The following is a 22,312-nucleotide window of genomic DNA, read 5'->3' as shown; positions in this document are numbered from 1 at the left end:
TGAATCCAACATTAAATGTATTTTGTAGGCCAGAACTATTTAAAGTGGACTAGTGCTATAGACCAATGCCAATCCATCAGCCATCAGCTACTGATCTCTGGATGTTTCCATGAAAGAAAGGGACAAATGCAACCAATTATTTTAAAAAATATGGTACAAGCCCTCGGTATGCTTGAAATCAATGCCTATCTCTCACCTCAGATGACTTAAGAAAGACAATCCAATAAACAAGACACCAATACATACTTGAATTAAATTTGACTTTTTAAATTTTTTAGAATTTTTTTAGAACAGTCCACTGTCTGGTTTCTTAGGATATTATTGTTATTGTGTGTCAAAGTTTGACCATTCCACCTCTGAGGCTGAGAAAGCATGATTTTCCCAAATTCACCTAATAAATGTCCATCGTGAAGCAGGGATTTGAACTCAAATTCCCAATGTGCAACACGCAAACCTTTAACTAAATCAGTAACACATGTCACATCATTTTGAAATTATAACTAAAGTCAACATACCTGGATTTAAAGAGTGCTGGCAGTGTCTGCAAATAGATTTCAAGCACTTCTTCAGGCAAACATTTTTTGGGGAAGCTACCTGTCTGTTCGAAAGTTATAACAGCACCTTGTTGTTGGGCAAGATGAGCTAGCTCAACACCTCTCTGGAGCACTGGGCTGAATATATAGCTGTACAGTTTCCACTGAATAATCTCATTGCCTTTTTGGATCAAATTACACACATGACTAGCTAGCTGCATAGAACGCAGTTTGTCATCTTCTTGGAAGACAACATTTTGATAAACCTCCAAGGCATCCCACTTCTGCAACATGTCTTCAGATCCCCTGCTAGGCAAAATTCCTTGAAATCTGTAAGGTGCTGAAGAGCTTGGGACAGAAACAACTTCAGTAGCATTGCCATGAAGAACCTCATCCAGTTCAGCAAGTTGGTCCCCGTCAATAGTACAAATGTTGCAGGAGGCCTGAGTCAGTGTCTGAGAAAGCTGGGCTCCTCCCAATTGGTCCAATATAAACTTATTAAGGATGCTTAATATGTGCGGCTGAAAATTTTTTAACACTTGGGATTTGAAAGAGTGGAGCAAGGGATTAATGACAGACCTGGGGTCCATACAACAACATATGCCCACATTATGGATGCCAGATAAAATTTGAAAACATGTGCTGTGAAGAGAAAGTTGCTCCAAGAGCCGCAAACACTGGTGAGCACAGACAGCAATGCAGCAACACCGGTCAGGATACTGAACTTCCCCATCAGCTGTTTCCTCAAATGGGCTCTTAGAGACTTGATTTTTAAAAGTTGAAACTGGTAATCCTGAGAGGTCTCTGTGGTGATGCATAAAGTGAGAATACTCACATCGCCTGTGTCGTTTCCTCGTACAAACAGACTGATGAAGTTGTTCTGACTTCACTTTCTTTACAGTGCTAATTATTTTCATAATGCTATTAATAAGGGCTTTGAGATATTCTGGCGCCTCCGCATTTATCTTAGTGTCCCTTGCAACCAGACATTCCATTTGGAGTACTGTAGCTTCAAACAATTTGAATCCCTGATGTTGTATGAACTCATGAACCAGATCCATAGCTTGACTAAAATAAATTGGATTGGACGCTGCAATTTGAAGGCAACAGATCAGGATTTGCAGAACTCCTTCTACAAACTCAGGCAAAAGGAGGGCTTTGTGATGATACTTTGAGAAAAAAATGTCATCTTGAATATCCTTCTGCAGTGTTTCCTGTTGTCGTGAAGTAAAAGGATTGTGTGTTTTTTCCAGTAAATATTTGGTTACTAATGCTGCTTTAAGTAAATCAGTAATATTTTTTCTCAAATTGACTGGCATTGAGTCGGCACTGATAACATCCACTGCCATAAGATGCAACACTGTCCTAAAGAGCATCCGCTGAACCAGAGCAACTGGCTCTTCTGTCCAACTTGAGGAAACAACCTCATTTTCAGCAGCACTACTTGCACTATAACACTCTCCAAGTTTTGACAACAGTTCTGTTAGCGTGGACACAACATTCGCTGCCAATGCAGATTTATGGTTCAAAGCAATATCAAACTTACACACTTTTTCTAGCAATGACAATAAGACAAGACATAAATCAAAGGGAGAATTGTCTAGGCAACTGACAGATGCTGCAGCTTGCTCATCAGACACCTGAGAACTGATTTCTGGAACTGGAATGATTGGTTTGGACTCATCGGCATTGTCCACATGTATATTGCAACTCTGGACATCTTCAGCTTCTAGAAAGTGACATCTACCTGCTACATACTGTTCCTTAGGTGAATTTGTTAAAAAAGGCTGCAAGATTTGTGACCTCCTAGGCTTCAACATCACAGAAGACTTCTCATCTGAATTGCCATCTGAATCAGAAGTGGACAGCTGGGATTTCCTTGCCTCCCTCACAGAATAGCGATGGGTGGTTTTGCGCTGACGTCGATTTTTCCAGGAAGCAGAATTCCATTTTCCCAGTGGTTGAGCAGACAGATGAGCATTTTCTTCTATGTTTTCTTTTTCCTGAGTAGACTTGAGAGAACCAGGAGTTGTCTCTTTGGTCAAGCATATATTGACAGAAAAGGGCAGATTAAAATCTATTGGAAGACAAAAATTACAATTAAATTATTTAAATTGAATAGCTTAGTCAGCTCAAATTTTTTTAAAAAAATTGATAATATATATATATTAAACATTTTAACTGTTTTGATGTTAAAAGGGATTTTAACCAATTTGTATGTTACATCCTATTTTAATATTTAGACGCTAGATACTTTGAATTGCATTTTTTAAATTGTTGTGAGTCGCTCTGTGTTTCAGTTACAGAAATCAAAGCAAAACGCAAATTGGTGTTTAGGACTTCAACTCCCAGAAAACATAGGCAGCTTGTCCAATGGTCAAGCATTCTGGGAGCATGATGGGAGTTGCACTCCACCTTCATCCAGAGAGCTCTGTGAACATTACCAACAATGGATTTGGACCAAACCTGGCACACATAATCATAATGACCAAATATTGGCATGGTTGGGGGAAAGGGCAATGAAAGAGCATGATGGGAATTACACCCCACTCTCATCCATACAGACTTGTAAATTCTATCAACAATAGATCTGGACCAAATTTGGCACACATACCTACCACGACAAACTTCAAATACTGGAGGGGTTTGGGGGCAATGACAGATGATGATGGGAGTTTTAGTTTATTATTATTTATTTACAGTATTTATACCCCACCCTTCTCACCCCAAAGGGGACTCAGAGTGGCTTACAGAATACACATATGGCAAACATTCAATGCCGATTATACAATTAACAAGGATAGACAACACAAACAGATGTAAAGGCAGTTTTCCCCGTCTTCTAAGTTTGCAAGGATCACACTATAACTCTAATATTGCTATCCTCAACATGCTGCTCAGGAAGATTACCTGAGTGCTGAGGAATCTGTCCCAAAAAGACAGAAGCAGTAGCCTTACTAAGTTATTGTGACAAATTCTGCCAGGGACATTGAACATAAAATTGATTCACTCAAAATGTGATGTCACAGTTGTAACAGTTTTGTAGTGGGGCAGGATTAGTTTCTGTTGTTGTGGCTTGATAATGTGGACAAAGAACTTAAATCAGTTCATCTCACTATCATGTTCTTTGTTCATTTTTGCTGATGGCATCTCTGATCTCATGATATAGGATAAATGAACAAATATTATTAAAGTATAGGAAGGGTACCTACCTATTGCCTTTTCTTCTTCTACAGGTATTTTCCAAACTAGTGGTAGAAGCGACAGGAGGAGAGTAAGGAGATCTTCCCGACAGGTCAGCTCCTAGTTAGGAAATCAAGACTTTCTTACAAACCATATTTTTGTGGGAATTTAAGTACTGTAGTCTAGCAAAGATCCAAAAACAAAGTTGAGTTAAAGCTTTTCAGCTTTCAGACAAATTCTCTCCAACACTCTTCTACATATTTCTATGCAGGGTGTAAAAGGTGGGGGCTTATTTGAGGCAAAAAAATCCCAAAATGATGAACACCAAATGTGATTGGAATCTGGCTTCTGTGATTAAAAGCCAAAATCAAAAAGCTGTAATGAAAGCTGGAACTTTCTTCTGGCTGAATAACCCTTTTGAAAACCCTCTCTGGCCACCACTAAACTTAAAAGCACTGATAAGCCCTTGGCTTACCCGAAGTATCTTAGGCAAGAGTGTGTTGGAATTAGCACTCAGGCTTGTGCTCTGAGGTAACACTAAAAGATTGCTCTTTATATTATACGCTGCCAGCATAGACTTTTGTTTGCTGCCTGAAACTGCTTTTTAAAATTCCACCCACAGAGGCACCCGTGAGGAAGATGTTATGAACAACAAAACAATGATGTTTATTTAAGAGAACTTGAGCAAATCAGTTATAAAGTTTAGTTGTTTCCAAGTATTGGCATAAAAGCGTGTGGTTTCTTTAAGCAGTTCAAATCTTAGTTACAAGTTACACTCCTTTCTCCCTCCTGAGATTACTGACAGGATTGCTTCTCTGAAAGTAACTCTAAAACTCCTCCACACACAGATAGTCCTACCCTGGATCTATCTCCTCACTCCTCCACCAGCTATCTCCCTAATAGCTGTAAACTTCCCACTAGCTATCTCTGCTAGCTAACTGACCACTTCAGGCCTCTCTCCCTAATCTCTTCTCCACCTCGAGCTCTTAGCTCCTTCTCCTTTGACATCCAGGTTCATAAAACTGCCTGACAGGGTTTCAAAACCTTCCCTTAAAGTAATTTTTTTCTTTTGCCAAGTTAAGCTCCACCCACCCTCTCTCAGCCAATTACTAACTCCCCTCATTTCCCTCCAAAACCTTTCTTTCTAAACACGCCCCCTTCAGGAAATGAGTAACTAAAATGGATTCCCCCGGCACCCTTTCCAAAATGGTTCCTGAACTTCTTGGACCTACTTTTCTAGGCTTTTCCTAGCCTAACAGGTAGGAAATTCACTACACAGGGCACAGAAATAAGCCATTTTCACCTCTGTGCTCTCATAGTGTAAAGTGAGCCATTTTGTAAAAGCGTCTAATTTTTAAAATACTTTCTATTTTCTTAAATACTTTGTTCTATATCAGTCTATTCTTCTTTATTCCAGTTTATCAAAATGTTAGTAAAGTTTCCCACAAGTCAATTCTTTTTAGTTTATAATGTATTCTAATTTGCTCAATTCATAATATTTTATAGTAGACATTATCTAAGGAAATGCTCCTGTTTCACACATTTTATACACAAGACCTCATGAAAAGTAAACAAAATTAAACAGAATATCCTAATCGGTGGAAATTTAGTGAACACTACAGGACATGGTTACAGGTGGCAATTTTGGCTCCATTCTTATCACATTGGTGTAACAATTCTCAGATGAAAGACCTGATCTGCAAAATCTGAACTACCCAATAGAAAAATATATGAAAGAGGAATAAAAGGACTTAGACTTCTTCTGTCTATATCTGTCCTATCTGAAGCTGGTAATCAGGTGAAAGAGCCTTCTATTCCATTTCTCAAAACATTCACTGGAACCATAAATACAATTGAAGGCCACATAACTTTCCATAGCACTCAAAGCAGTCTAAATCCAAAACCCTTTCTGAGATCATTTCATACAAACAGATAAAATTCAAACCAAATTATAGACAGAAAAAGCAATGAAATTTATAAAGAATAAATTACCTGATCAATAATGGAATTGAGTTTAGTAAGCAAAATGAATCCGCGTCCTTTGACAAGGTATTGCCCAAGTGCAGCTATGTGTGTTTTCTCCTCTTCCTCTTCCCTGGCTTCCACCCTTTGGTCCACTGCATTGCAAAGATGGCTGACATCTGACAAAAATTCACGTGCCAGTGAGTTACTAGCACTGCTCATGTCTGAGCTAGTGGAATAAAACCGAGAAAAAGGGAAAGTAGTTCATTTCAAACCATTCAGTTTTTCAAATTGAATGTAACATGCACAAAACTGAAGAAACTTGATTGAAAGTTTTACAATATTACCAACACTACACTACGTATTGGTACAAGATTTGGCTTGCAATTAATTTTCCCTTCCACTAACAGGGAAGTCAGGGAAGAGAACATTCCTGCCCTTTTAAGTCTATTGTGTGATCAATGGGAGAATTGCTCAGTGCACAAGCAGAAATCTATTCACATAATGTTAGATTCTGCCCATAGGCCTCACTGTTTCCCTTATTATGGAAATGAAAAGACATCTTATTTCATACATGAAAAAACCCATAACATTAAAATGTTTAGGGGAAGAAATCATAAATCATCATGTTACATGTTGCAATTGATTCTAATATTTTACAATATATTGTTGGGAAATACAATATAAATATTTTGATATTAAAAGTTTTCAATCCTTTTTTAACTTTTTAACTGATAAGATTATTGTGTTTACTGTACAATTTTACCTGAAATGTACACCATATTTAAAACTCACCAGAGGTTATACGTCTTCTCTCATTGATAGTATCATAGATTGTTCTTAATATGCCCCTACAAACATAAGACAAATTCAGAAGTCAAAATAAAATGCACAGAGAGTGGTAACAAATATATGTCCTTAAATCCTATTATAGAAGTTCTTCTAAAGCATGTGTGTGTTTTAGTCCCTTTCTATACTACCATATAAAATCTGCTTTGAACCAGATTATATGGCAGTGCAGACTTACATAACCCAGTTCAAAGCAGATAATGTGAATTATCTACTTTGATAATCTGGATTATATGGCAGTATAGAAGGGGGTCTTGCTCTACTGCTCCTGCCTTTCATCTCATATGGTCCTGAGTTGTCCTGTGATATTGACAACACACCTGACCTAAGACCTCTATGTACTGAAGTTTCAGATTTCTGCCTAAATTATGATTTAGCCCCCTTTTACACTGCCATATAAAATCAAGATTATCTGCTTTGAACTGGCAATGTAGACTCATACAATCCAGTTCAAAGTAGATAATGTAGAATATCTGCTTTGATGATCTGGATTATATGGCAGTGTAGAAGGGGTTTTTTTAAAACCTTAGGAAAGGTTTGGGCAGATCAGACAACATTTTTATTAAAGAAAAATGGTTGTGAAAGAGGAAAATATAAAAGATGAATTGAGGCAAGATATTTTAGTCATGTCAACGTATGTAATTATATCTACTGTGATTTCTCTTATAGGCCATATTGGAATTATTATGAATGAACTACAATGGTATATTCATGAATGGTGTGTGATCACTCCCATTTGGCCCATCCAAGAAAGCCAATCGTCCATATCTTTGTTTTTACTGTGAATGCAAAGTAGAAACTCTGACGTGTCTCTCCCCACACAAGCCAGGCTTGCTTATGACCATTATTTCTCGCACTTCTACCCCGCCCTTTTCAACCCCCGAGGGGGGACTCAGGGCGGCTATGTTTAGGAAGGCCAAGTACAAGTTTATGGCTTCTATGTTGACTTCAACATAATATAACCCTGCAGACATATCAGACGTGCTGTTCATATTAGGCCTTTTAAAGATACTGCTAATTCTTGCAAAAACACCAAAAAAAGTCAATTAATTGCCCTCTCGTAAAATTAGATTTTATGCAGATTTCTATACGTTAATTGAGTAACTTTCAGCAATCCTAAACACTGGGTATGATTACTATGGTTGCTCAGGATCTCAGGATGGTGTACAATTTCAAACAAAATTATGTACATACCTATCTCCAACATATCACAAATAAAGACTGGCACATATGTGGCCGATCAACATTGGATTGTTGCAAAAGACATTAATGAGGAATAACACACAAGCTAACCAGTTGGCTTTGAACGGAGTCTACTGGGAAGTGCAAAACTCCATCGCTTCATTTTCTTCACACAGTTAATTGAGTGCAAGTGCATTCTGAACTCACTTTATTGCAACTGAAGTAAACTGAAGACAGGGAGGGTGAAAAAATTAGGACTAGTGAAAGGCAGCTGAAAAGGTTAGAAAGACTGTTCCTGCTAAATCAAGACAGATTCTGACAAAATGTTTTACTAAAAGATGTTTTCTTTCTTCTTGGGTTAAGCCAGAGCTAGTGTCCATTAGACCTTTATGGGGAAGGCATTCCTCAGCTGCTGGGAAATGCCGCTGAATATTGGCAAACGGTGAACAATTCCTACCCATTTTAAAATGTAAACAAACATTAGCCCCAGGAATATTTATTAGATTGGAAATTTAAAAAAAAAAACACAAGAGGGAAGTTTAATATATAAGGATGATATCAGCTGTAAAGGTAAACCTTTCCTATACTACAGTCCTATTTTAAGCTAAGACACCACAACGGAACAGATAAGAAGTCAAGACAAAATCAATTACACATTGATTTTCATCCACCTTTACACAACCAATGATATTCTTAAATTGCAATGGATTTGAAATCCAAATAAAAATTTAACCTAAGAATAAACATGCTTAATATTAAATTATCTGCACATAACTCTAACTGAACCAACACTGGATACATTAAGAATCAAGCTAGATATTTGCTTAGTACATAATTTCATATCCTGCTCCTACATAATTAATTATATGGACAATCCCTACTGGGAAGGTTGCAGAGAATAAGGAAGCATATATCTTCTGTCCCTTCCATGAATATAACAAATCCTCTGCTTATGTGTGCATTTTTAGAATAAATGTTTTAGTCACCAGGGACCGGGGGGGGGGGGGGGTAGAAGTCTCCCTTCACTGCACTCTAAGGAAGGATACATCGCCATGACGTATTAAAGTAAAGCATGTCTCTTCCAGAAATGACGAAAATGTTGAGATGTAGTAATGTCTATTCTCAGGAGTTTTAAAATATTGAAATGACCTGTATCAAACTATTTTCTGGCAATTCCCTTCAGTATCTGCAACATTTTTACTCTTATCTCAATTAGTGTCTAGATCCAGGGAAATCATGCTACCCCTCTATTCTGCCTTGGTCACACTACACCTGGAATACTGTGTCCAATTCTGTGCACTGCAGTTGAAGGGAGATGTTGACAAGCTGGAATGAGTCCAGAGGAGGGCGACTAAAATGATCAAGAGTCTGGAGAACAAGCCCTATGAGGAGCAGCTTAAAAAGCTGGGCATGTTTAGCGTGAAGAAGAGAAGGCTGAGAGGAGACATGATGGCCATGTATAAATATGCAGGGAAGTCATAGGGAGAATGGAGGAAGCTTGTTTTCTGCTGCCCTGGAGACTAGGATGCAGAACAATAGCTTCAAACTACTGGAAAGGAGATTCCACCTGAACATTGGTAAGAACGTCCTAACTGTTAGAGCTGTTCAGCAGTGGAATTCTCTGCCCCTGAGTTTGGTGGAGGCTTCTTCTTTGGAGGCTTTTAAGCAGAGGCTGGATGGCCATCTGTCAGGGATGCGATTTTCCTACTTCTTGGCAGGGGGTTGGATTGTGTGAGCCACTCTTCCAACTCTATGGTTCTGATTCCATGCACTACAGCAGCAGAATGCAAAAACAACAACAAGGGAACCTCAAACTATAGGAACACACCAGCACATGATACCTCCGTTTTTTACATTGCGGGGAGATCTGTAATGCAGATCATGAAATCGCGACAAAAGATTCAGCAAAATAATGGAATATATGGATACAGGAACAAGCAATAACGGCAACAAGCAATTCCAACAAAATCCAAAGAGCTATGCGCCAATAAGCTATGCTTCTTTATGTCAGTCTGGAAGGGCCTACAGAGACAACAGCTACCCAAAGCATAACACTTGTGTGTATGTGGCTTCAAGTCATCTGCTGGTTTAAGGCACCCCCATTAATTTCATAGGGTTTTCTAAGGCAAAGAATACTAAGAAGTGGGTCTCACAATTTCTTCCTCTGAAATACAGCCTAGCCCTACAGTATGTTTCCTATATGAATGAAGTACCAATTTCACCATTTCTTATATTTAAGAGTACTTACACATTACACAGCTTAGCCAATGAATATAACCAACTCTAGTTTACCTAGTAGCTTGCTTGAGTTAGACAAGCCCAAGAGTCTGGAAACTTATCTCGTTCATATGTCTCCAGACTGCCATACATAACTGCAACAGTATAGGAAAAGGTCATAACAAAGCCACTCTGTCCCAAAAACTCAGTTTTCTAGTCATGAACTATTCATGAGTACATCACTCCCAAAGACATCCAGATTTATACACTTTATATTTGTTTTCATTTTCATGAGCTCAATGAAAGAATATTAATTAACTAGTAGCTCCAGCAGATCATTTGTTTGTAATGGCAAATGACACAAGCAAGCACATATTGACATCATCTATCACATACACGAGAAAACCAAGTACCACTCTGCCAATATTTGTCTATAAATACAAATAGGAATTATCTAAACAATGGATTTAAATTTCATGAAGATAATCTCATTCTTAAACCAAAGAAATTCAGGCTGGGGCAATTATTTGTAGTTTAGGAATTCAGAACCATTTGCCACAAAATGTGAAAAAAGTAAGACTATGGGACAAGTGAAGTCTTATTCCATGCATCAGATATGTTGGGATAAAAATTCACAGAAATGCACCCTTCCCTGATTCACAGCAGAATTCTGCCTCAGAGACCCTACCACTTACAAAGAAGAGGTACTGCAGATTGTTTTCTTGTGCATACGTTTAGAAGGGACACAGGAATGACCTTTCTGTTTCTCCTCTAACACAACCATCAGATCAGTGCTTGATTGCCATGTGATATGTACATAAGAAATATAACATGAATTTATATACAATGATGAGAACTGAACCAGCAGCCCTCTTAGTCTGTGTCCTTATAGTTATACTCCATGTAGTTTGCAACATGAAGGCTGCTTTTGTAATGGAAAAAAAAAAACCTTGGTAGTCACAAGAGCTTGCTTGGCCCTATCTCCTGGTAGTTCATAAAGCAGTTTAAAAAACAAACTGATTACCACATGTATCAAGCAAGGAATCCATACTGATTGATACATGCCCCTAGAATATACCCATTTCTTTGCCACAGGTCTCATATGAGTAATAAAGGGCAAATGAGGATAAATAGCAGCTGACTCAACATCAAACGATGAAGCAGATAACCTTAATAGAATTCAAGCGGAATTATGGGATTCTGGTACAAGGGCAGTCTGGGGCTTGGTCTTGTTTTGTGTTTAAATCCGTGTTTCTCAACCTGGGGGTTGGGACCCCTAGGAGGGTTGCAGAGTGTCAGAGGGGTCGTCAAAGACCATCAGAAAACACAGTATTTTCTGTTGGTCACAGGGGTTCTGTGCGGTAAGTTTGGCCTAATTCTTGCATTGCTGGGGTTCAGAATGCTCTGATTGTAGGTGAACTATAAATCCCAGCAACTACAACTCCCAAATGTCAAGGTCTGTTTTCCCCAAACTCCATCAGTGTTCACATTTGGGTATATTGAGGATTTGTGCCAAGTTTGGTCCATATCCATCATTGTTTGAGTCCACTGTGCTCTCTGGATGTAGACGAACTACAACTCCAAAACTCAAGGTCAATGCCCACCAAACTGTTGCAGTATTTTCTGTTGATCGTGGGAGTTCTGTGTGCGAAGATTAGTTCAATTCCATCGATGGTGGAGTTGAGAATGCTCTTTGATTGTAGATGAATTATAAATCCCAGCAACTACAACTCCCAAATGACAAAATCAATCCCCCCCAACCCCACCAGTATTCAAATTTGGGCATATCTGGTATTTGTGCCAAATTTCATCTAGTGAATGAAAGTACATCCTGCATATCAGATATTTACATTATGATTCATAACAATAGCAAAATTACAGATATGAAGTAGCAACGAAAATAATTTTATGGTTGGGGGTCATCACAACATGAGGAACTGTATTAAGGGGTCACGGCATTAGGAAGAGAACCACTGGTTTAAATAAATGCCTTTCCTGAGTTGTAAGGAAAACAACACAGATGGGGTTCACTGAATTAGCTATTTTAATTTTAGATGAACTCCATACACCCTCCTCTAGCTCTAACTATGTCTGCTCCTCAAATGGGCTGCCTTCCTAATGTAGTTTTCAAAAAGTAAGAAACATTTTCTATTCCCATTATAAGAAATGTATGAATTGCTACTCAAACTCATAAACAGCAATTAACCACACACCACAACTCATGCAGAGCCTCTTTTCATTCACTTAACCGTACTTCAAGCAACCAGCAAAGTGGGTGAGAACAACAAATAATGTATGGCTGGCTATAATGAGACCCAGAGCTGCTATCAGATGGCAAGTACTGGGATAGCTATCTGAGCAGCCAACAGCTACAGTGAGTTGCTTTTTGCACAGGAATGCATAGTCATTTGCTCCATCTACCAAGAAACAATATGATGGTGTAAACACTATCTTCTCTGTACTTCTGCTTTTTTTAAAGGAAGCTGTACACATTTGCATTTTGCTTGCTAACTACGAAGAAATTCTTCTATGGCTCTATTTGTCTTATTTACATTTTGAAATTAGGCAACATACAGAATCTGGCTTTGATTGAGATTGCAACAGGTGATTGATTCTTTCAAGGGAAATACTCTGTGTGTGTGTTGCAAGAAAAAGCACATTAGCACATGATACAGGTAGATCCACTGGAAAGCTAATTCAATGAGTTCTTATAGCACCTTCTCAGAAAAAGATACAGCTCAAACGCTTCTAAAGGCAAGTGTTACTTATTTGTTTCACAGACGCACAAAAGGGAACACTGCAATATCTTTAGGAAGGCCAATTTAATGTTCACAAAACACTGCATAAAATTTAAGTTCTCCAGAGCTCTACATCAGGCAAGATGTTCAATGAAGCAGAACTGAGATTTAATTTGTGGTATTATGCCCTATAGTCTGCTAAAATGCCAAGATGTCTTTCCAGTTAAGCCTAAAGGACCTTATCACACTAGAGCCTTTATCTACTTTAGATCCTGTGACTGCCTTCTGCAGGATTCTGAAGTTTGTAGTTTAGAGAGGAACCTTTAAACTGCTCAGCCAGTGGGGTCCTGGGCCTCACTAAATTACAGACTCCTGAATTCTGTAGGTGGCATTAACAGGATTAAAAGTGGATATATGAGCTAGTGTGATGAGATCATAAATTAAGATAGATCAAAAGCATTCCTTCAGGTTCAATTAAGATACCAAGAGGATACAAACAGCTGGCAAAAAACCAATGTGTCCTTCAATAGTATAAAAGCAAGGCCACCTTGATAGTAATTATATGCAGAAATCATACATCATTTAAGACACTACAGTGATCAGTCTTTCTATTCGACCAAATTGGAAGCACCCTTAAGAATGCAAAATATCACTCTTGATACACACACTTTTAAAAAAAAAATAGGTAAGGTCTCCAATTAACATTATCTCTACTAGACCAAAACATCCTCCTCCAACATATCAAAATGCCTGCAATGGTTCCAGTAGTAAAGGCATAATGAGACAGTGAGACCACCTCTGTTGGCTATTATATATTACCAAGATACAGACATGTAGTATGGAATAATAATTACATATTCTGTGATTCAAAAGAAAACTTTACAAGAAAATCATCCAAAACGAAAACTATACCTAGATAATACTGGTAAGTCTTGCTATGTTCTCAATAACCTTAAGCTACTTGTTATTATTCCTGTTAAGTGCCTTCAAACTGGCTCTGAGTGAGTGTAAACCTACCATGGGTTTTCTGGCCAAGATTCATTGAAAGGAAGCTTGTCATTACATTCCTCTGAGACTGAAAAAGGATAACCGGTCCAAGTCACCTGGTGGTTTTCATGGCTCAGCTGGGATTCAAACTCTGGTCTTTCTGAGGCCTAGTCCAACACAAACCAGTACATCACACTTGCTCTCAAGCACCCTAAAGCAAGTTGAAAATGCAAATGACTATGATAGACTTAAACCTAGTATTGCTTTGATCCTGTGATTATTATAGCAAACTTAAATCTAGTTCTTGATTTGATGGGGAGATGGGCTTCATATCTTAGAATAGAACATAGACATAAAATGAAGAAAGCAAAGCCATTGCTAGGCCCCTGCCTCCAATTCTTCTCCAGAAGCCAGGCTTATGTCAGAGCCCAACTTGTAGGGATAGGGGAGTGTATCATCCAGAATGTATGAAAGAGCAGCCCTTCCACTGCTATTGGTTGAGCATACATGCCCCTATTGCTTTATAAGCTGAGCCATCACAACTTCTAATATAAAAGTGAGTCAACCCAAGTTTACACTTAAGGGTGGGGGAGATTACTAGTATTCCATGTTAAATGTGTTACCTTGAAAATTGTGTAAATATGACATTTTAGTCTCTGTAGTAGAATAAACTAGATTTCAAGACAGACTTGAAAAAAATAGTTCACCATACAGAAAAATCTACTGAAGTTATTAGTCCCAAGACATTTGGATGTCTGTCACACATTGTCATGTTGGACATTTATGACAATCTATGTACTGGAATAATCAAGTTAGAAGAACTTCCCTACCTGGGTGACCTATTTTTGACCCGGCATGGATGATAAGATTAAAATGTGAAAGAAAAATAATCACTTATGTATTCAGGTCACTTAGCTGTTCTAAGTACAAATTTGATGTCTGCCAAAAGTAAACAAACTAGCTTCATTTTTAGCTGTACACACATGCTGAGTGTGAGCCTAGCTACATCTATCAACATCAAAAATCGTGTCTTATCTTCAATAACTGATAGCTAAGGTAGCACATTCAACATGGAATACTAGTAATCTCCCCCCACCCTTAAGTCATTACTTTTTATTATTTCCTACATAGCATATATATATCAGCATTTCTTTCACTATTTTTTCCTATTTGGTATAAAAATAAAATATAGTTCTTCACAGTACCGAATGTATATATTGTTACTTAATCCGGATTCTAGCTGACTTTTTCCATTAAATTGCGTCCAACTGGAACATTGAGTCTATATTTACATACATTTAAATTATAAGTAGGATGTAATAATCTTCAACAATCTTCTAGAAAATAACATGTAAAGGAAATTCCTGAGATTAGCTTGAAGTAGTATTTCAAATGGTTATTCACAGAACTCCAACCAAGATTCTGCAAAAATATTTCTGAAACTCAGAGACAAACATGAAGGCCATAAAGAAAAGAATCACTATGGATGTTAATATCAAATATTAGTTACTTCTCTACCTCCAGGCTTTTCTAATTCTGCAGTTTGTTGTTGGTTACTGCCTCAAGTCAACTCTGACTTATGGTGACCCCATGAATGAAAACTCTCTCCAGTACGATCACAATAAAGTAGGTTTCAGATTTCCTAATGTCATTAAAAAGGTGAATAAGAAAATAACAGCTTTAAAAAACATAAAATGATAAAATAATGATACTGGGAAAATCTGCGAATGTTTAACAACTTTTTTTAAGCAAGAGCCCTTTATACTTTTATGTATGCACAAAGCCTAACAGCTTTCAGCCAATCGTGCAAATAGTCGTCAGGAGTGATGTGTTCAGAAAAGATAATAATAGATAATAAACAGAGAATTACTCTAAGTGTGTTTATTTGACAGAACACACAGCAATTTAATGTACGATGTGGAAGAAAGATAAATACCAGGGATTGGCTAAGTGATGCATTATCTACTTAAATGATCTCAAATTGCTGGATGGGTATTTCATACAACAGCAAATATCATCAAGGTGACAGCATGACTCAAATATTTCATGTCCCTATTAAAAACAAGCTCAAGAGACATAATGATTCAAGGGATGAAATATTCAGTTTGAAAATAGGAAAGTAAATTCAGATACCTACTCTGCCTTGCACAAATTACTATGGAAAAAATAAAGATGAATAACACCGGCCTACACACATTTTGGTCCCTCAAATGTTAGACCTGTTTCTTGGTATATTTGGCCTGCTGATTCAAAAAAAAAGGCACCAGTTTTCCCCTATCAGCTCTAATTTGTGAGATACAGGGTGTATGCACTATTCACTCTGTTCCGTCCATAAAAAAATCAGGATATTTTAATGTGTTTAAATTAATATGTTGTAAGCATCAAGGAATTAAAAATTAAAAGTGTATTAATGCTATGAAAATCTACTTATTTCATACCATACTTTCTATTATAAATTCAACCAAATCTAAGAAATTACAGCCAATGCAATTTTCTGAATAAGTACCCCAAATAACCCTAGAGAAAGTCCTAAAATCAGGATACCAAGATTTTGTTTTGCAAACATGAAAAACCAGAATGCACAAGGATAATCAATCACTGCAGCCTGTGTGAGATAACATATATTAGATTTCCTTCAATATCTTTTTTTTAAGTCCAGGATTATTTTTAATATTTACACAAACAATAAGATGGCTCACCATCAGTTCCATAGAACACAATCATGAATCTATAATCATAAACATAATTACATGCAAATAAAGCCTGTGAACTGTGGTGTTGGAGGAAACTTCTGAGAATGCCTTGGACTGCCAGAAGATCCAACCAGTCCATACTTCAGGAAATAAAGCCCGACTGCTCATTGGAGGGAAGGATAGTAGAGGCTAAGATGAAGTACTTTGGCCACATCATGAGAAGAAAGGAAAGCTTAGAGAAGACAATGATGCTGGGGAAAATGGAAGGAAAAAGGAAGAGGGGCCGACAAAAGGCAAGATGGATGGATGGCATCCTTGACGTGACTGGATTGACCTTGAAGGAGCTGGGGGTGGTGATGGCCGACAGGGAGCTCTGGCGTGGACTGGTCCATGAGGTCACTAAGAGTCGGAAACGACAGAACGAATGAACAACAACAAAGCTTGGTGACACATCTGAGTAAACATGTTTAGGATTGCATTCACTTGTAAAAAGGATCAGAGTTCCTCAAGTACAAAAGGAGGACAGGCTCTTTCTGGCCTGTTTGGTGCTTTGCCCTTATTTGAGAAAGTAAATGTCTGTCAGCTACTCTCCCAGCTATTATGTTGGTGGCACCCAGCACTGAAAGACACCTCTGTAATATCAAAGCTTGCCTGCTTTCCTTGGAGAACCTAAATGTAACTGAAAACTTTCTCAGTCCCAATTCCTATGATTCATCTGAGATTAAGAGCCAGAGTAAGCTCTTCTGACTCAAACCACTGCATCACCATCAAAGACTTTGGGCTCCCCCAGTGTATTTCTTGGCCTGGTGAGATTCCAAGTTTGCTACAGCAGAAGAAAATAACAGAAGTGACAGCAGCAATCAAAAACAATATGAGGAAGTTGTCTACTGCATGTCGGGGGGGGGGGGGGGAGAGGAAACAAATACATTTCATAATCAAGGTTTCCAATCATGCTTGTTTATTTTCTACAGTTCTCTCCTTCGGACTGCAATTGCATTTCGCTGCTGTGTTAATGAGACTCCTGCCCAGCACTGTAATGCGTTGTTTTTCTTTCGTGCGTAACCTGGGTACTGCTTTAGCTAATCACTATCAATGCCTTTTCTGGAGCCTGGCTGATGCTCAGAGACAGACGCGGGGGAGTGGATTCCAGCCCAGAGCATCAGCCTTCTGGCAAGTATGGTATTCATCAAAGCTGCTAATGTACCAAGGATAATAATGCAGAGCCAGCAGCGAACAAGAAGGGAGGGGGTAAGAACCTTTCTGTGAGGTTGTAAGCATCAGGGAGCACAGCCTAATAGGTCTGAGAGAGGAAGAACTCTTTAAGTGACTCCCCTCACTGTCCTCCTTTTGTAGGGACTTGAAGACGTGGCTCTTTGATCAAGACTTTGAGAATATTTAGTCCCTAGTGGTCCTGTGTTATAGTCGCATATCCTGCACTTTATCCCATGCCCTCTCTCCATTACTGCAGCTGGTACTTATTTTATTCCTAATGCTTACAGCTTGGCCATCTTTACCGCCATGGTTGAGGACTGCACTTGATTGAGTCCGAGTTGATGTTTTATATGTGTATGTGTTTTATTTTATTGGATTTTATATTGTATTCACTTTTATGTTTTGTTTTTAAGCACTTTGTGCCATCTGTAAGCCGCCCTGAGTACTTTTGGGGAGATAGTGGCGGGATAGAAGAATGAAGTTATTGTTGTTGTTGTTGTTATTATTGCAAACCAATTGGTTCTTCTTTGATGACACGACCAAAACACATACAAACTCACAAAAGTCACCTGCTTCCCTAAAGACTGCCAGATCAGAACATTATTGGGTGCAGTAGCATTACTGCAGTCTGACATCACTTAAAGTGCCAAGTCTCAATGGTATGGAATCCTGGGACTTGTAGTTTGTTTGTTTTTTTGAAATACATTTTTATTGAAGTGTTATATTATTACAAGGAAAGTGGGCGAATAATTGATGATTATATTGAAAATAGGTACAAAGATTTGTAACTGGACTTAGCTCTTAACTAAGAAATATACAAATTGGACTTATATAAATACAGACAAAAAGGGACAATACGGGCCCAATTAGATGGAAGTCCTTTTTCCTTTTTTTCCTTTCTCTTTTATCTTTTTTCTTTTTCTCTCAGTTCTTGTGGGTTTTTTCGGGCTATATGGCCATGTTCTAGAGGCATTTCTCCTGACGTTTCGCCTGCATCTATGGCAGGCTTCCTCAGAGGACCTCTGAGGAAGCCTGCCATAGATGCAGGCGAAACGTCAGGAGAAATGCCTCTAGAACATGGCCATATAGCCCGAAAAAACCCACAAGAACTGAGTGATTCCGGCCATGAAAGCCTTCGACAATACATTTTTTCTTTTTGATTTTTGACCTGAATTTTTATATTTTTTAGACTTTTTTAGATCTCTCTTTTTACTTTTTTAAAAATATATATGTTTATATGTATGTTATATTATTTATTTATTATTTTCAGTTTTTATATTATATATTAAACATATATTTTTTATATTTTTATATGTATGTTATATTTGCTCTTATATCTTTCTTTACAACCTTCCTACTTTTCTGGGACTTGTAGTTTTACAAGCTCCATAGCCGCCTTTGCTGGTGCTTCACCAAACTACAACTCCCATCATTCCATGGCAGTTAAGTTCATGTCTACAGGAGGAAGAACCCTTTCAGCGGCCATGTCAATCAACTCAAACAATTTTGTTCTACCTCCCTTTGTACAGCAACACGAAAAGAGACTCAAAAGCTACTGTACCTCCTGACCCGAATATCACCGGGCACGTCTACACCAGGCATCTGCAAACTTTGGCCCACCAGGTGTTTTGGACTTCTTCCAGACCCAAATATCACTGGGTGCATCTACACCAGGCATGGGCGAACTTCAGCCCGCCAGGTGTTTTGGACTTCAACTCCCACAATTCCTAACAGTTTACTGTCTGGTAGGAATTGTGGGAGTTGAAGTTCAAAAAACCTGGAGGGCCGAAGTTTGCCCATGCCTGGTCTACACTGTAGAACTAATGAAGTTTGAGGCCACTGTATATGCAATGGCTCAATGTTACAAAATCTCAGGGTGCGTCTACACCAGGTGCATCTATGCCAGGCATGGGTAAACTTTGGCCTGCCAGGTGTTTTGGACTTCTGACAGAGCCAAATATCACCAGGTGCATCTACACCAGGCCTACCGGCTGTTAGGCATTGTGGGAATTGAATTCCAAAACACCTGGCAGGCCTAAGTTTATTTATTTATTTAAAACATTTATATTCTGCCCTTCTCACACCGAAGGGGGCTCAGGGCGGAGCAAAGCATATATATGACAAACATTCAATGCCAGAGCAAGAATTCATATGAGTATACATAAACATTAAAAACATTTATCAAAATATTAAAATACACTGTTTAAAACGGTACGCCTACACCGGGCATGGGCAAACTTCGGTCTGCCAGGTGTTTGGACTTCTGCCAGATCCGAATATCACCAGGTATGGGCAAACTTCATCTCGCCAATTGTTTTGGATTTCAAATTCCACAATTCCTAACAGCATCAGGCACCTTCCTTCCTTTTAACTTGTAGTAACATCATAGAATCCTAGGGCTGGAGGAGAGGTCATGGACCATCCAGTCCAACCCCCTGCCAAGAAGCAGGAAAATCACATTCGAAGCACCCCCGACAGATGGCCATTCGGCCTATGTTTAAAAGCCTCACGCACACCAAGCATCACCTCCTCACTTCACAAACAAGATACTGAAATGAGATCCTTTTGTCTGGAGTGGCCAGCCCCAAGGGGATAATAAAGACACACTCCACCCCAAAGCAATGAGGGCCCTACAAGGAGGGAAAGAGAGCCTGCAAAAGGGGCAGCACTGTTTACCCTCCTCCCCATACAATGAATAGGAAGGGGTAATTGCAGAGTGATTGACACATAAGCGTCTCCTCACTCACTATGGGTATTTGCCTTTGCATGGTGTTATTTAAGAGCCAGGCTGAGGCAGTGAAGGGAGGCAGAGGAAACGTGGCAGGGCAGCAGCTCCCTCCTCGCCTTTGCCACTGAGGTGCCACCCCACAACCGACACCCTTCTCCTTCCTTCCTTCCTTCCTTGTAGGCCCCGCCAGCCTTTCTTTCACGCCTCCCTCTCCCTTCAGCCGCTTACCTGCTCCCCTTGCCGCCTTCTTCTCCTCCTCCTCCGCCTCAGCCACTCGGCCTTCTGCGCTTATTGTTACCCTTTTGACAGCAGCAGTGTTGGCAAAAGCAGCAGCTGAGCCCGAGTCCTGCAGCGGCGGCGGCTGCCCATGTCAGAGAGGGATCCTGCCCGCCTTCACTTCCCGTCGCCAAGGAAACCCAAAAGCCCGCCCTCCTCCTTCCCCCCCTCCTCCTCTTCCTCCAGTAGTTGCAATATTAAAAACACCACTCACTTTGCCTGCGCGCAGGCGCAATTCCCGCCCCGGCCCGCGCTTGCGTCACGTGCGCCTGAAGGACCAATGGGAGGCCAGCAGGATCAGCACCTTGACCGGAGAGCAAGGGAAATCCTTGTTCTTATCGCAGAAGTGGGGGCGTGGCTGAGGCTGAGCGAAGGCACCTCTACACCAGGCCTGGGCAAACCTGGGCCTTCCAGGTGTTTTGGGCTGCAACTCCTATCATTCCTTTCCCCCCTCAGCCACTTAAGCCTTTTGGACTGCAACAGCCACCATTCCTAACAGCCTCAGGCCACTTCCTTTCCCCCCTCAGCCACTGAAACCTTTTGGACTGCAACAGCCACCATTCCTAACAGCCTCAGGCCACTTCCTTTCCCCCCTCAGCCACTGAAACCTTTTGGACTTCAACTCCCACCATTCCTAACAGCCTCAGGCCACTTCCTTTTCCCCCTCAGCCACTGAAACCTTTTGGACTTCCAACTCCCACCATTCCTAACAGCCTCAGGCCACTTCCTTTTCCCCCTCAGCCCATTAAGCCTTTTGCACTGCAACTCCCACCATTCCTAACAGCCTCAGGCCCCTTCTTTTTCTCCATCAGCCCATTAAGCCTTTTGGACTGCAACTCCCACCATTCCTATCAGCCTCAGGCTCTTTCCTTTTCCCCCTCGGCCTCTTAAGCCTTTTGGACTGCAACTCCCACCATTCCTAACAGCCTCAGACCCTTCCTTTTCCCCCTCAGCCCATTAAGCCTTTTGGATTGCAAATCCCACCATTCCTAACAGCCTCAGGCCCTTCCTTTTCCCCCATTAAGCCTTTTGGACTGCAACTCCCACCATTCCTAACAGCCTCAGGCCCTTCCTTTTCCCCCTCAGCCACTTAAGCCTTTTGGACCTCAACTCCCACCATTCCTATCAGCCTCAGGCCCCTTCCTTTCCCCCCTCAGCCACTTAAGCCTTTTGGACTGCAACTCCCACCATTCCTAACAGCCTCAGGCCCCTTCCTTTTCCCCCTCAGCCGGGGAAAAGCAGCTGAAGGGGGAAAAGTAAAGGGCCTGAGGCTGTTAGGAATGGTGGGAGTTGCAGTCCAAAACACCTAGAAGGCCCAGGTTTGCCCAGGTCTGATCTACACTGTGGAATGAACACAGTTTGACACCACCTCCACTGCTTATTCAATACTATGGAACCTTGTGAGGTATGGCTTTGCAAAGTCATTAGCCTTCTCTGTCAGCCTTCTCTGTCACAGAGTGCTTCTGCCTCACCCAAACTACAAACCCCTTTCATGGAGCCATGGCAGTTCAAGTGGTGTCAAACCATTCATTTCACAGTGTAGGTGAATCCTGACAGGGTTTCTTTTTTTCTTTTTCTTTTTGTGCCTCATGGTCTCCGTTCTGCGCTCTTCCTCCTCTCCTTTTCTTCCTCTCTTTCTTTTTGCTTTCTGACCTTAATAGTATTACCTTACCCGAAATGTTTGAGACCACAACTGTTTAAGATTTCTGATTATTATATTTTGGAAAATATTTGCAGGTTCACATCCATTAA

General features: G+C 39.9%; 1 protein-coding gene across 1 annotated transcript in view; it reads right to left on the bottom strand.

The window, feature by feature from the left end:
- LYST (lysosomal trafficking regulator) overlaps window positions 1-20,712 on the bottom strand; it is a 100,070-nt gene extending 79,358 nt beyond the window's left edge. Inside the window, exons 1-5 of the mRNA XM_067465009.1 lie at window positions 20,513-20,712; window positions 6,474-6,529; window positions 5,709-5,907; window positions 3,746-3,836; window positions 516-2,610 (exon numbers count right to left, since the gene is read on the bottom strand). Of these exons, the coding sequence (XP_067321110.1) occupies window positions 516-2,610; window positions 3,746-3,836; window positions 5,709-5,900 (2,378 nt within the window). The 5' untranslated portion in view covers window positions 5,901-5,907; window positions 6,474-6,529; window positions 20,513-20,712. The remainder of the gene's footprint in view (window positions 1-515; window positions 2,611-3,745; window positions 3,837-5,708; window positions 5,908-6,473; window positions 6,530-20,512) is intronic.
- Between the last annotated feature and the right edge of the window lie 1,600 nt (window positions 20,713-22,312).

The sequence above is a fragment of the Anolis sagrei genome, chromosome 1, assembly GCF_037176765.1.
Source record: "Anolis sagrei isolate rAnoSag1 chromosome 1, rAnoSag1.mat, whole genome shotgun sequence".
Lineage (NCBI taxonomy): Eukaryota > Metazoa > Chordata > Lepidosauria > Squamata > Dactyloidae > Anolis > Anolis sagrei.
The sequence above is the reverse complement of the archived record's forward strand: the minus strand, read 5'-3'. Positions and strand labels throughout refer to the sequence as shown.